Source organism: Littorina saxatilis, linkage group LG10 (assembly GCF_037325665.1).
Source record: "Littorina saxatilis isolate snail1 linkage group LG10, US_GU_Lsax_2.0, whole genome shotgun sequence".
NCBI lineage: Eukaryota > Metazoa > Mollusca > Gastropoda > Littorinimorpha > Littorinidae > Littorina > Littorina saxatilis.
In genome coordinates, this window is record NC_090254.1 from 30,640,467 (window position 1) to 30,656,715 (window position 16,249).

At 43.8% G+C, this 16,249-nt stretch overlaps 1 protein-coding gene across 3 annotated transcripts in view; it reads left to right on the top strand.

Annotated features, from left to right (window-relative positions):
* LOC138979009 (uncharacterized) overlaps positions 1-16,249 on the top strand; it is a 64,541-nt gene that overhangs the window by 32,821 nt on the left and 15,471 nt on the right. For all 3 annotated transcript variants that reach the window (XM_070351819.1, XM_070351821.1, XM_070351820.1), the window contains exons 13-19: positions 909-1,035; positions 3,315-3,420; positions 3,811-3,893; positions 4,389-4,549; positions 5,011-5,252; positions 10,975-13,286; positions 13,613-13,819. In XM_070351819.1, the coding sequence (XP_070207920.1) occupies positions 909-1,035; positions 3,315-3,420; positions 3,811-3,893; positions 4,389-4,549; positions 5,011-5,252; positions 10,975-13,286; positions 13,613-13,819 (3,238 nt within the window). The remainder of the gene's footprint in view (positions 1-908; positions 1,036-3,314; positions 3,421-3,810; positions 3,894-4,388; positions 4,550-5,010; positions 5,253-10,974; positions 13,287-13,612; positions 13,820-16,249) is intronic.

Here is a 16,249-nt window from a genome sequence, read left to right on the forward strand (position 1 = left end):
GTATAAAACATTAACATGTTGTAGAATGATGCTGATCTCCACAGTTGAAGACACTGACGCATACATACAGTTATGTTGTAAATTTACTCCGTGAGCTGGGGCTAATTCTGATGTGTTGCTGAATTCATGTAACAAAACAACAATAACTTTAGACTTCAAATTCCGTGTCGAGTGTCAAAATCTCTATCCAATGAGTCAGTGGTGATCGGCCAGTATGTTCTGTTCATTGCTTGAAGCAGCACGAAAGTCTTCCCCACACTTTTCCAGTGACCTACGTTGTGCTGCTCAGCTGGATTCTCCTACGGTTTTCGCCTTCTGGTTGTCGCCACCCGGTTATCTTAATTAAATATAATTTAATAAAATAATAGAATATTAGAATAGAATAGAGAAAACGCTCGTATAATGTATAGAGAAGATTACAAGGCTTGCTGTGTCGACACGATTAAGAAATGTAGTATTCTATGTATCCTACATACTGTACTTGCGTGCCTTCAGCTCCATACATCCCCGAGTCCGAATTGACGACGCTTCTAACGGAACCTCGATCTCTTCCAAACCCTCCTACAATCTGTGACGTTAAAGAAAAGAGTATAACGAGACGTGATAGTTAAAAAAAAAGTCGGCCTCCAAGGGAAACAGCAAGCATAAAAGTGTTTAAAGAATGACGTTTGTCTCGGTGATTTTGGCATAATGAGCAGTGGTATATCAGGTCCCTGCCTGACTAGTTTGACACGACCTCATTTACATGATATCACCACGTGTGAATTGAACAATATTGTTATCTCCTGGGTGGTCTCTCTTACATAATTATGTAGGATAAATAACGCTATTATTCGCCAGATAGCAGTCTCAGGTCGGAATATATGTGCACACAAATCATGCAAGTGAGAGATGTGTGTGTCCCACAGGATGGTGGGTCTGATCCTGGCCAAGGACAGCAGCAACGTCAACCAGCTGAAGGAGAATGACGTGGCGGCCATACACATCTGTGCTCAGGACGACTTCCTCGAGGGAGTTCGTCTCCTAGTCACCCTTGTGAGTAGTGCTTAATAGTTAAGAGAAAAAGGACACACAAAACAAATCTAAGCATAAAACGACACGAAATGTAACAACAAAACGATATAACATCGTTGTGTTAAGTAAATGCACACGTTCTTGCTGAAAGCAGTAGGTCTAGTTTAGTCCTACATAACGTCGTCGAGCTTGGCTAAGTAATGGTAATGCGTTGCGCACTATGAGAGAAATGAGCCTCTCCGGTGATCGACAAAGAGGGCAAACAATACTCTTGTATTGTACATCACAAGCAGTTGTCATTTTTTTTTTTTTAACGTTTTGATATGAAATAGGAATCGAGACGAGGGTGGTGGTGTTTGTATGTGTGGGTAAAAACTACTCAACAGATCTTCATGAAACTTTACATACAAATTCTTTCAGATGATATCACCATACCGTATTTTCCTTTTTCTGATAAATGTCTTTGATGATGTCATATCCTGCTTTTTAGTGAAAGTTGAGGCGGCACTGTCACGCCCTCATTTTTCAATTTAATTTGTTTACATTTTTTGGTCAAGCATTCTTTGACAAATCTGGACAATGGAATTGCATTTCAGCTTGAAGGTTCATTAGAATTGTCAAAATTCTAATGAAAATTAAAATGTTAGTAATCGACCCAAAAGTGATTGCAGTGTATTTCTTATATTTTCCCGAATCCACAGATGTATAGATATGTCATGTTTACTCTGATAATGTGCACACAATTAAAGAAAATAATTTAATTACGAACTATATTTGCATGCTTTACGGAGACAAGCTTGACCCGTCTCTGTCTTTGCGCATGGCTAGCCAAGCCTTTCTACATTAAGTCTCGGTGCTATTTCTTTTTTTTTTAAAGTGTTGATCTTTTAGTTTCAGGCCGACAGACTGACTACATGTTTATACAGCATGACTTCCCTTCTTTGTCTCTGTTAATCTAGGGAGAAAATATCCAGCGATATTTCTCCGTAGGCCTAAAGTTCGGCCATGACCTAGGCAAAATAACTTGCGCAGCCGCAGAAACAAGAAAATGGAAATCTTTTTTTAAATGATTGGGAGCCACGCAAATTTGACCTCTTGATTCCGACCATGAACCCGCTGTTGATAATCTGGAAGGTCGTACCAGAAATGCAGATCTATCTCTGGCCGATTCATAGATTCAACCTACAAACTGCGACCTCATCTGTGATCAGATGGCCAAGCAATGCGTGAAATCTTATGGCTCGTTTCGACAAGCATTAAACGGATGAAATTAACCACATGCAGTTTATTCTTCATAAACAATGGGTTGGGTTCGGTGATTTGTACATAAACGTCTTCCTCACGATAGATTCGCTGATTTGTCTTATGAAGCCGTCATCAACACGAACACAATGATTGCAGAAGCAAACTCCGTACCTACACGACCGAGACACAAGACTGATTATTTCACAGCTGCAATATGAATAGAGAACAAAGACGTTTTGGGTAAGCTTACTCACGTCAGGTCTTTACTGACGGAAAATTCTGAACAAAAGTAAATGACGTCAAAGTCTCTTTCGCTTTGCGTGTAACTTTGTCATGACGTCTTTTTGTGACGACAGTATACGCGACAATTTGTTCGCTTTCGGTGTCATTTTAGACTGAAAATCAACTCAAAAGAAGGAGCTAAGCGGGGTGAAAGAATATAATGACGTCACTCTCGGCAGAGCCTCGAGTGACGTCATCATATTCATTGACCCAGTCTCGACAAAATATCAGGCGATAACCATGGATGGACGGAGCTGTAACTTATACTTATATCGCTTTACGCGACTTGTTTACTGACCAGTTCAACTCTGTCTCTCCCTGTCTCTCTCCGTATATATCTGTCTCTCCGTCGCGTCCCTCTCTCAGTCTGTCTCTGTCTATCTCCACCTCTCTTTCATTTTATTAATCCATGAACCACGTTATTATAGCTAGTGTTTTTGTTAGTTTTAACCTGATTACAAATTCTTAGTTAATTAGTTATTCGTTTGGCTGTTTAAAAAATGTTATATAAAATAATAAATATATAATTGTAATGTATAATGTCATGTATGTCTAAAAGGGACAGGTTGGAAGATTAGGCATCGCCTAAAACCTTTATCCCTTTGTATTAAAGTTTTGAATCTGAATCTGAATCTCTTTCTTTTTCTCTCTCCGTCGCTCTCTCTGTTTCTGTCTCCCTCTCTCCCCCCAACCCTCTCTGTTTGTGTGTTGTAATTATCCCCTGAGAACACCAAAATACCGAAATTAAGTTTTGCTACTTGTTTCTCTCTCAGGGCAATGCTGACATCAACATGCACACCACACGTCAAGGTCTGACAGCTCTACACATGGCCTGTCTGACTGCCAATGTTCACATGGTGGAGACTCTACTGGAACTGGGTAATTGTTAAAACCTACCTGTGGTGTATGCGCTTCTAAGCACCTCCTTGCAACTGCCACCGTAACTCAAAGAGAATAGCATTTCTGTTGAAACGATAAGAAAAACTCCTTTAAATGTTAAGTGTGAGGATCGCACGTCTCCATTTGTTTTGCATGTGTTGCTTCCATTGTTTTCTCTTTTTTGTATTGTTAAAATTTTCTTTTTCTGTGTTTATTCTATTTCTTCTTCTGTGTTTATTCTTATGATCTGCCTGCCCGACACTGGATCCTTTACACTGTCGTATGTCGTTGGACATTTTCTCTGAACCAAGACTGATATGTTCGTGTTCAGAGTTTCTTGGTTTGTTTATTCAATTTGAATGTCGGTATTATAATGACTTTTGGTTGCAGGAGCCGATGCGAACGTGCAAGAGCATAAAGGAGAGACGCCGCTGCACCTGGCTATGGGTGGAAATGACGGCAGGGACAAATCGGTGAGAGAGATATTTTACTTATCTGTATTTTGTGTGGTTGTTGAGCTGTGTTTTTTTCAGGACAGGGATTTATTGTTATGTCGACATTGAAGTTTATGGATTAGAAAAGGAAAACATTCAAGGGTCTAGTGACATTTTGGCGACTGGACAGACAGATTTTCCGTTGTCCACTTTGTCCTCTGCCTCCCTCAATCCCTTCTGTAAGTAGTTGTCTTCTTATCCCAGCTGAAAAAGTACCACACAATGTACCATAGTACTTGTACTATAGTAAACTATAGTATACCATAGTACAATTCAATGTACCATAGTACTTGTACTATAGTAAACTATAGTATACCATAGTACTTTTACTATAGTATACTATAGTACATAGTGTGGTACTTTTTTACTTGGGATGTCTCGTCATGTGTAAGGCGGCAATATTTTTTCTTTATAAAAAATCCTCACCAAAGAAACTGACGGTGTGTGATACCAGTGTTCTTGTGCTACGTACAGGACTCAGAAAAACAAGAGGACGTACGGAAACGGCTCCATGTTTCTCGGCGTCTCATCACCAGCGGCGCTTTCGTGGATGCAGTAAACCAGAAGGGGAGGCCACCCACTACATACGGACTGACTGAAGTACAGATCGGTGTGGCTCAGTTCCTTTCGGAAAAGTGAGTCGAAAATGTTGGCATCGCTAATATGTTCTTTGCAACTTCAAAACGTATTTGCTACATCGGAAATGACAGTTTTCTTTATGAAAGATTCTGCAATTTGTGTGTATGTGTGTGTGTGTGTGTGTGCGAGAGAGAGAGAGAGAGAGAGAGAGAGAGAGAGAGAGAGAGAGAGAGAGAGAGAGAGAGAGAGAGAGAGAGAGAGAGTTGTACGACTGTAGCAATGCGTGTCCCCTACGTATTACACGACATGCGCTTGATCATTGCACAAGCACCCGTTGTGCCTTATGCATACGTGAAAAGGCCGATTTCGCAAGGCTGTTGACTCAACTAAATAACGCACAAGTACGTTTTTTTTAATGAATTACGTTCTACATTGACAATTTCACACGATACTCCTTTCAAGCTGTACCTGTAAAGACATCATGTTTAGCGAAATGAAAGAAAATCTTGCTTTCCAGTCCTGAGCTGGTGAGACGTAAATCATCGAGGAGCACAACAGCTCTTAGTTCAAGAGGGTCCCGGAGTGCTTCCATTATGACGTCATTGCGTGACGTCACCATGCCTTGTATGACGTGTCAAGGCGTGTGTGACGTCATTCTGATGCCGTGCGGTCACAAAAACGTGTGTAGCAAGTGTGTCACGACAGTCAGGCGCTGTCCCCTGTGTCAGACACCCATTGCCAGAACAGAGGCTGTCAGAGGTGAATACGTTTTCTTTCTTTGCTTTACCTTCGAGAAAAAAAATCACTATCACAAACTTCAGCTGTAACTGAATAAAGAAGATTGAAATGTGTATACACTATAGCACTGCAATTATCAGCCTCATTTAACGGTCTACCCCGACAAAAATATGCACAGAATAAGATGTGTCTAATTACTGAGAACAATCATTTTTAAAGTAGAAAATGTCAAAATACACTTGATTCTAACGTGGCGATTTTTCAAATTTCAGTTTTACTGATACAACACACAGGTTGAAATTCGGTTTCTGCCTACTTGTATTATTTCATTAATAAAACAAAAAATCCGAGTGCATGCTAGCAACAAGAGAGCCAGAATTGAAGCTAACATAATTACCTTAGGTTTTAACAAGTAATTTGTTATAATGATAGTGTTCTTTCTGAAATTGGATTACATTTTTCCTAGTTTACGTCTAATTTTCTTCTATTACTTTTAGCGTCGACTTGTCTGAGGCCGAAATTAACCGTTGAAAGTGCCCAAAAACTGTACTCACATTTGGAGAGATAACCTGGCTTTTACTGACATGTCTTGGTTTGTACAGTAAAACCTGTCTCTAACGGACACCCTTGGGGAATGGTAATAGTGTCCCTATTAGACAGGTGTCCCTTCTTCACAGGTGGAGGGGCCGGGGCAATATTTTACAAAGAGCACGTAAAATGAACAAGACACTTTTTGTCAGTCCTGTAGTATGTATTTATTGGATTGAACATGAGACTCACTGAAAATGTGAGTAAACAAATGATACATGTAGCAAACAACAACAACAACAACAACATCCCCCCACCCCCCCACCTAACCCGTTCCCAACACACACTGTGCATCAAACTTACGCAAGTCGGACGTCACAAAGCTAAAAATAGCTGACTCTTCATCAGTCATTCAACGGGAAATTCCGTACACTGAAGGCGTGTTTTTTTGACGTTACCTTTATACGTCACCCTACCCCCCTAAAACACGTGTCGTGTGAAACAAAAGTTCCCTCAAAATGCCTTGGGATTGAGCCTTTTGTAAGCTTTAACTGATGACAAAAGATATTATGTTCAATTGGTCAGACTTTCAACAGCAAGAAAGCACTCTGTAGTTTTGAAAAACGTCATGCGCAGGGCCGGACTAGGCTAAGAGGAGGGAGGGGGTTGCCAGTGGTGGTCCAGGGGGATGTTCCCCCTGGCAGAGCCCCTTGTGGGGGTCAGGGGGAAAAGCCCCCTGAAGCTGATGGGTAGGTCATATTCTGAGATAGGAAAATGGACTCTCCTTGCACGAAACGGCATAAAATAAACAATAATAAAAAATGTTTTAAATAAATGAGGTACATGTTTAGGCTAGGGGTGGGGGGTGGGGGGTTGCGCAACCCCCATAACCCCCCCGGTAGTCCGGCCCTGATGCGTATGACGTCACAACAGGTTGTCATGAGTATATGCTCACATTAAGCCCTCCTTAAGCACTCGCGCATGCTAACAATCAAAAACAACCCCGGTAGAAGCTGTTTCAAAGCCAATAGACATGAGAACAAGTACTTCTGTGTTATAGGAGAGGTTGAAGCTTAATTTCAGCCACTCGGGAAACTGAGAACGGTGAATGTGATTCAGACTCATTGAAGATGAAGTCATAGAACAGCAGGTGCTTCACACTGAATCAGAATTCCAACTCTCTTTGTATTCAGTGCTAGATTTTGTTGTGACAATTTAACAGAATCCAAAATGACATACGATATTTGTAATGTACTTTGACAATCACATAGGCGTTCTTTTAATTTAATATTCCTGATTTTTCTTTTATATCTCTCCTTTCTCCTCTGTCTCTCTCTCTGTCCCTTTTTATCTGTGGTTGTCTTTCTACACGCTATCTCTAATTAACACACACACAAACACACACGCACGTACGCAATAGCTGACGATCGCAGTCTGAAAATAGTATCTACAGTACGCACGATAAAGGACATTTAGTGCGTCCCAAGACCCGCTCTTTTAAAGGTAAGTGCGTCCCGGGCCCCCTCCATAAATTTCGTGTACGTGTTTTCGGCTTCTAGTGCGCAGGGACGCGCAGTTTGGGGAGCCCTGACACAGAACAAACACACTTTCACACTATCATACTGTGTGCGTGTTGCTGAATCTACTGGGCTTTTTGTCCGTCTGTGTGTCTGTCACCTCGCTTTAAAAAAAAGAAGTTTTTATCTCTGTCTGTTCTTTCCGTTTTTCTCTCTGTCTCTCAAACACACACAAATACACATAAATACACACACACACACACACACACACACACACACACACACACACACACACACACACACACACACACACACACAACACAAAAAGACAACCCAAAAGACAGACATGATTCTCGGAAACACTCAGAACGAGAGAGAGAGAGAGAACTCAGAACTCAGAGAGAGAGAGAGAGAGAGAGAGAGAGAGAGAGAGAGAGAGAGAGAGAGAGAGAGAGAGAGAGAGAGAGAGAGACGAACGAACGTACAAACGAACTTTATTTTACAAGGATAAAGGTTTGAGGCACATTTCAATGTGATCGGCGTGTGAAGGTGAATAAAAACAGGGGGTATGATAGTGTGAGAAAGGGAGAGAGAGAGAGAGAGAGAGAGAGAGAGAGAGAGAGAGAGAGAGAGAGAGAGAGAGAGAGAGAGAGAGAGAGAGAGAGAGAGAGAGAGAGAGAATTAATATGTGACCCACTCCATTGAAAGTGAAGATAACCAGCTTTCAGAATGATGGTCTTTACTACAAGTGTCTATTGTTTAGCATTAATGAGATTTAAAGTTTGCTCAAACTCAAGCGGCAATTTTGAGAAAAGCAGGCGTGAAGGTAACAGGAGTAAATTTGCAAAAAATCCCTTGCAACAGGTTTTTTTGTTAAACTTCAAAAGCTTAAAAGTGACTAATGATGATGTAAACTTAATGAAAATGAATTTTGTTTTAAGTACAAAAAGCGAAGAAAGAAACAGTAATGTGGGGATAAAAGGGTGCTTATTTTGCGTCTGCTGTGCAATAAAACCTCATTTTTATTACATTTGCAAAGCGAATCTGAAATTGATATTAACAGAATAGATATAACACATTTGGTAGAGTGCAGAAATGCAAAAATCTCAAAATCCAAATTTGTTGCGATGGCTTAGGTTTACTGCTGTTATCTCTGTTCGGCCTCAGCGACTTTGTTATCCTTTCGTTGGAGCGGGTCACAGTCTTTTAGATCTCTCCATCCCCCAAACCCCCATCCACCACCCCCTCCCCGTGTAAGACCTTATGACACAGAAGCCTCGTCTGGGAATCCATAATTCAAACAGGCTGTATCACCCCTGTTTTTATTCACCTTCACACACAGATCACACTGAAAAGTCGCTAAAACAGCCCCAACATCAAAACTTTTTCTTTTTAAAACAAAAATGTAATCCTGAAATTGGATCGTTCTCGATCGAGCGAGCGAGCTAGAGAGAGAGAGAGAGAGAGAGAGAGAGAGAGAGAGAGAGAGAGAGAGAGAGAGAGAGAGAGAGAGAGAGAGAGAGACTAGCATAACGCTTACCCAAACACACACACACACACACACGCTCGCGCGCGCCCACCCACACTCGCGTGAGCACTATCGCACGCTTCAATTCAATGTGAATAATTGTACTCTTATCCTAAGTAGATATGGTTTATATTATGACAAATGACATTCTTATCTATAAGAGATTTATTTTTGTAGATATAATTATTATAAATTTAGCTGCCACTGATATTTTGTTTAACTCTACACACTATGACCATTACTGAAATCTGACGCGGCATTTTTGGTTTAAACGTTTTTACGCGTCTGAGGGGAATAACCAGCATTTATATCCCATGAAATGCCTTTAAATAGCAGGGTGCATTAATACTTTGATAAATTACCATTGACATTTGTTCACCTCGTCATAACGAGTCCATTTCTCAAACACAAATGCAAAATAGCACTGCTTAGTAATGTTTACGTACAATCCACTGTCACGTACAATCAAAAGTTTAAAAAAAATAAGATTAATGCCAAATTAAAAAACACTCTTTGTGGATAAATATGCACTCCAAGATATGTTTTTCAAATTTGATATGTTTTCCTAAAATAGTTTTCTCTGGAGCACTACTAATACAACTCTGGCATGCACGTACAGATTCTTACAAAATGGGGGTAAAATTACAATATACAGGTTATCTCGACTGTTGCAGAGTAAAAACATACCAAATGCATATCGTAATATTCACGGTACATCACACAATGCTCACGTGCTTTATTTGTGAAGCTTGATAGTCTGTGCTCCTAGAAAACACTAAAGTTATATGTGCTATGACCGAAAAACGCAACATTCTGACGCCATCATGGATGACGTAATGCCCCATAAAACGCAAACAAAGTTGAGCTCTACGACTCTTATTACTTTATCGTTATCTTCAAGGTGTGTACTTTCGAAAAATAAATAGTTTTCGTTATTTAATCGAATATAAAACGGTGAAAACTACTTAGATGAACGGCAACCAGGTGGAAAAAAGACCGCCTGGAGATACCCACAGTTACCCCACATTCCTTCAATTTTCTACAATCGCCACGTTAGAATCATATTTTAAATGTCAAATTCTGATGCAGCAAAGAAAGGGCTAACTTTGTATCATAAAGCCAAACTGTGCATATTCCGTCGGGGTAACTCCTTAACGGAGCGTCTTTTGGGGGTATAATTGCAGTGCTATAGGGCTGCGTCCTCACGGCGTTCCCGCGGCGTCCAAGAAAAATGAAGAACGCCGAGGTGCGCGCAGTAGGGTCTGTTACAGCGCCAGAGCAACGCGGTGGCATCTCCATTTGGCGTGGTGGGGTCGCCAAAAACGCCATGCAACGGCGCGCACTTTGAGCATGCGCAAAGTAAGCGCCGTCGCTCGGCGTTCTGATATGCGCGTGGTAGGAACGCCGTAGGGTCGCCGTAGCAGCGCAGTAAGGTCTCCTACAGCGCCACAAGAGCTCGATCCGTACGGACGCAGTGGTAGTCGGCGGCGCTTGTACGGAGACCTCACGGAGATGTCACTGCGCTTCTACCGCGTCCATCAGCGTTTGCAGGGCGTTTGCACGGAGACCTCACGGAGACGTCACGGAGTCCTTGGGGATGTCACTGCGCTTCTACCGCGTCCGTCAGCGTTGGCAGGGCGTCTGTAGGAAGTTGCCACTGCGTTGTGAGCCAACCCCATAACGCAGCGTACACTCCCCTGTCGTAAACATGCACTTCCGCTTAATCGACACGCCGTGGACGCGCAGTGACAACTCCTAGCACGCCGTGAGCACTCCGTGAGAGCGCAGTTAATCGCAGAGTTTTCCTGCGATCCCACGGCGCTCTGAGAAATTTACAACGCCGTGCCAACTCCGTGAGAACGCAGCCCTAGTGTGACAGGGGTTTAACTGGTACAGGTTGTCAGTTTATTCTGGCAATTTGATCACGCGATTTGACTTTTTAGAAATGTCTGTTACACCGTTGAATTCAGCGGAGAGAGTAGGATTTCGTGGATACAGATCCAAAGGACAAGCTTGTCAAAAAGCGTTTTCGACACTTATAGTTTAACAGTCAATGAAGTCTGTAACTTTGATTGCTTACTACATTCGACTTTTATCAGCCTCTTGTAGTTTTTATGCTTAAGCAGTAATGAGTTCCATACTGTTGAAATCCACGTCCAACATTTTGCAGACGACAAAGAGAAATGCACAACAAAAGACACCCAACTATCCATCCAAGACTCTACCAGCTCAAGCGATGCTTCTGGTCTACCACAGTCATCAACTAAGAACGACGGCCAAACCCCAGCGGACCCGTCTCAGACTGACACTGAGCAATCTGCAGCAAGCGGTGAAGATTCCTCCAAGGTGGCATCAGTTCAAGGTTCTGAAAGTAATGATAAAAAAGCAGCAACGAAGAGCGCTTGGACTGAAGGACCTGTATCAATTGATGAGGCACCAGCACCCAGAGTGGCAGAGAGCCGCACCACTGAATCTGCCAAACCTCCTAAAGCCCAAGATTCGCCAGACGACTCACACGCACAGATTGCTTCTGATCCGGATACCGAGGAGAAGAGACCCTATGCCAACGATTCCAACAAGAAAGTCTTTGCCTCTGAGATACCTCTGCGGCCACACACGCTAACTTCAACTGCGTCCGAGCCTCCAGACACTGCTCTACAAAAAGACAAAGAAGAATCATCTGCAAAAGTCAGCCCAGTGACTGTCGCACAATTTGCCGACATGGCAACGACCAAAGAAAATCACGAACAAAAAGAACACTCATCACACACAGCTGAAAGCCAGCAGTTTCAGCACACACCACGTGCCTCATCTGAAAAACAAGCTGACAGAAACACAAGCTGGGGAGGCGCAAGACCAAAACATCCCCAAGACACCAAAACTTACTTCGAACCCCAACCTTCGAATCGCGACGACAACGACGACCTGGAACTTCCTGACCTTCCCAGCATGCCTGCAGGCGGAGGTTTCCAGGACTGGGTCGTGATGGGTCCTGGGGGCCCCATGCATCTGACCGGTCCAGATCCCTCGCTGGTGAGAGGACCAGCTTCTGATAAAGCGCCGTTGAATCCTTGGTTGTTGACGAACGCGCAGCCAGGTTTGGAAACTTCAGTTGGTGCGACAAGGGGGGAAAGCGGTAGAGGGGGAAGGGGAGGAGTAGACGGAGGAGAGGCGAGAGAGAGAGAAGGACAAAGAGTCGCAGAAGCCAGAAACGGAAGCATGTCACACAGCAGTGTAAGAGGCAGCGGAAGTGAACACGCCTCGCCGTTTGACACTGGAATGGGCCAGACATGGAGAGAGCCCAGCGTCAATGTCAGCAAGGAGGGGACATCGACTACGTATCCAGCAACCAGCACAGACAAGAAAAGTACTATGCATGAAGCTGGTGTTAATGTTGCGGGAACAGCCCCAGCCAGAGAGAAGGAAAGCAATGCTAAATTGCCTTCTTCTTCCGGAACAGTGGCAAATAACAAGCCTGAACTAGTACAGCAACATATCGTGCATTCTGCAAGCGAGACGGTTCCAAGTGCATATACCGAAGCAACATCCGTCAAAGCAGGCTTGACATCAGGCCATAAGCAAACGTCTTCCAAGAACGGCAGTTCACCCACAGATGATAAAAGACCGCCACAACCAGAACGGTCAGTCCAAACGAAACCGTATTCTACGACTGAAGCCAAACTTCAGCTTCCACCTAACCCAAATCCCTCCACCGACCATGAGAAGTTTTCAAAGAAACCCGACTACTCCTCAACACCAAATTTAGCACCAGTCTCCATCACTCAAAGTCAAGCCGAGGATAAGAAAGCTGACACAAAGAAAGGCCCTGGGACTATCAAAACCTACATCCAAGCAGACAACCTGGCCGCCATATTCCAAAGCATTCCACGACAAGGTGCAAGAGGCCCTCCCATGGCTGCGAGAAAGGATAACAAAATGGATGAACTTGCAAAACGAGCGACGATGTCCATGAACGCAGAAATGCTTTTGGGTGCACGTGGTGTTTCTGCAAAATGTGGATCTAAAAAGGCCGATGCTGAGTCTACTAAACGATTGTCCGGAGTGCCGACTGACAGCCAAGGACAGAGAAGCAAACCTTCATCTACTGAGAAGATTGCCTCTACATCATTCGATCGGCAGTCACACGAAGACAAACAAAAAGCTCATTTGCCTAAGCCAACACACGCCTCAGGGAATAAACCAGAAACACAGGAAAGTCTTCGCGAAGCTTCCAGGGCTGCAGCAACTTCGCACACAAAGGCTGGTGTAGTGAGTAACTGCCCCAAAGCCATTTATTCAACCTATGGCAAGGGCAAAGGTTCGCTGAAGGGGGCGTCCATGGACAACGCAGTTGCCGTTCAGCACGGGACAATCCATGACGAAGATATTGACGTGGGAGACAAGGTGGTGATCAGGGTGGATGCAGAGAAACTGGAGGAAATGCAAGAGGACTATGGTGGCTTTGCCACAGGAATGTTGCAGGTAAGCAGACTTCTCTTTTCGTTTGTTGTTGTTGTTGCTCATGTCGATTTCATCTGAGAAAACACGGGCAAACACGCGGACACATGCATACAGTCACACACACTTTCAGATCAGGTCCTCCTTTCTGAATCGATTTCTGTCCTTTCTATTGTGAGAAACGATTTCTTTGAAGTAGCAAGACAGTTGAATTTTTTCAGACGTTATGTTGAGATCATACCGGCATTCTATCATAAACAGCAATTGATTTTACAAAAGAATCTTGGATTGTCATGTTAACATGTAATGAGATGGAAGTTTACTTTCAAGCAACATTGTCTTCTGGTCAGTGTTTTGGCAAGACTGGCACGGTGACAGGGCGCACACCAAGTGGGACAGTGACTGTCAACTTCAGCTCCTTGACCTACAGGTACAATCCCTGTGCCCTCCTCAAAGTGCACCTGCATAAAACAGGTGACACTGTCCGCGTCCGGAATGACCTTGACCTCGTCAAGCTGCTAAACAGGCGTGTTGGATTTCACGACAGAATCGTGCAGGTGAGTTGTGTATGTGGGTGGTTTTTTTTTGGGGGGGGTGGGTGTGTGTGCGTGCGTGTGTGTCTGTGTGTGTGTCTGTAGGTGTGTGTGTGTCTGTGTATTGTGGTTGTGTCATACTTACTAAAACATTTAAACTGGAAAAGTACGGAAAGAAATCCTTTAAGAATCAGGCCGCTTTTGTTTGGAATTCACTGCCCGCTGACTTCCGCAGTTGCTCTTCCCTATCCCAGTTGAAATCAAAACTAAAAACACACCTTTTTCGCTAACATTTACCAAAAAAATACACTTTCAAGCCTGGTCCGTTCCTGATGGTCATTTTTACCCCATGTACTGTACATAGTTTTTCACGTATGTGTGTAGCGCGCGCGCGTGAGTGCGTATGTTTGTGATAATGAAATATTGTGCAATTTGTATTATGTAGTGCGTGTGTGTGTCCGTGTATGTGTTTGTGATAATGTTTCATAGTGCAATGTGTTATTCATTGATATGTGTGTGATTGCACTGTAAATAATGTTATGTTGTCGTTGTATTTTGATTGTACAGCGCTTTGAGCAGGGTTAAACCCTGGATACATGCGCTATATAAATAGTATGCATTATTAATATCATTATTATTATTACTATACACTACTCAAAAGAATTCAAGGGCCACTCAGTTGGTCATTCCCCATTCAAAGCAATTAAGACAAACAACAGAAAACATATATCAGAAGTTTAATTTATTCACTTGTTCGATCGGTTACAATTTCATTAACCAACACGAATTATTCATCGAGAAAATTTCATTTGAATGGACATACCTCCATTTTCAAAATTCAGAACAGAGAGCAATTGGAATCACAAGAGTCAATAACGAGTGTGACCTCCATTGGCATTGATGCAGTCGAGGCAACGCTGACGCATGGACCTGACCAATGTCTGAAGAGTGTTCTGAGGAATCGCCTGCCACTCCTGCTGCAGAGTGTGGAACAGGACGTTGAGGTTTGGTGGAGGAGAATGATTCGCTCGAATCAGTCGCCCCAGGACATCCCAAAGGTGCTCGATTGGGTTCAGATCGGGCGAACGGGAGGGCCAGTCCATCCTGATAACTTGCTGCTGCTGCAGAAAGTTATTGACGACCCGAGCTCCATGTCCAGGCGCGTTGTCGTCTTGCAGTGTGGCACCTGGTCCGATGGCCTGAAGGACTGGTGTGGCTATCGGACGCAGAATGTCATCCCTGTACGCGATGCCAGTCAGGTTGCATGCCTTGGACACGGTGTAGGGGTGTCCTGTGGTGAAGACTGAATCCACCCCACACCATCAGGGAGCCGCCACCATGTCTGTTGTGCTCCAGAACGGTAGCGTTGCTGTAGCGCTCTCTAGGACGTCTCCAGACGCGAATTCGGCCGTCGTTGAAGGACAGCGTGTAGCGAGACTCGTCGGAGAAGAGCTCCCTGGACCACTGCTGCCTTGTCCAGGCCAGATGACGCCGGGTCCAGGCCAGACGAGCTGCACGATGAGCCCTAGTGAGTGGAGGTCGTACCGCTCGCCGCCTTGATCGCATGTTCACCTCGTGCAGACGGTTGCGAACAGTTTGGTCACTGACCAGGATGTTGGTGGCTGTTCGCACTTGCCCCCTGAGCGTGTTTGCAGTGGCGGTTCTGTTACGCAGGGCTGACACGATGACGTAGCGGTCTTCTCTCCATGTCGTCATTCGTGTGCGCGCAGCCCCCCTTGGTTCTTGCACACTTCCGGTGTTGTTGAAGCGATCTCTCAGCCTCTGTATGACAGAATGTGTCACTTGCAGTCGCCTGCCAACTTCCCGCACTGCTACGCCTTCCTGGAGCCAGGCCACGGCCATCCCTCTGGCAGCATCACTCAGTCGGCGTCTTGGGGGCATGGTTAAAAATGCTCAAGAAACGTGGCCTTAAATACCCGTTGGTCTGAAAAACTGGTTGACGTCTGCTCACAAAAGCTACGGCTTTCACGTGCATTGCAGTTTTCAGTCTGCGCAGGTGTGCTGCGTCAGCTAGACGCGTTTGAAAAGTTGGCATTTTCACGTAAATTTTGCGTTTCTTTTGTGGCCCCGTGTAGCACTTTGAATAAACGCTCATCTGAACCCTTTTCAGAAACACGTTGTCTTGAACATTGCGTAACACTGTTTGTTGCTTATTTGGCAAAAAAACACATTTTGTTCAGTCTGCACTTTATTTTTCAAACCATGTTAAAAATGACACTGGCCCTTGAATTCTTTTGAGTAGTGTATGTTGCACAGGGTGACCACAAAAAATGCAACCCACAAAACCGCTAACTTCTACATCTAGTGGCTGAATTACTTCATAATTTGGTGTACATTCACTTCAGCGTAAAAAATGACAGGTTTGTAAGTCAAACGGTCTGACTTTTATGAACTTTCAAAGAAAGTTTCCAAATTCGGGGATCGACTCAACAG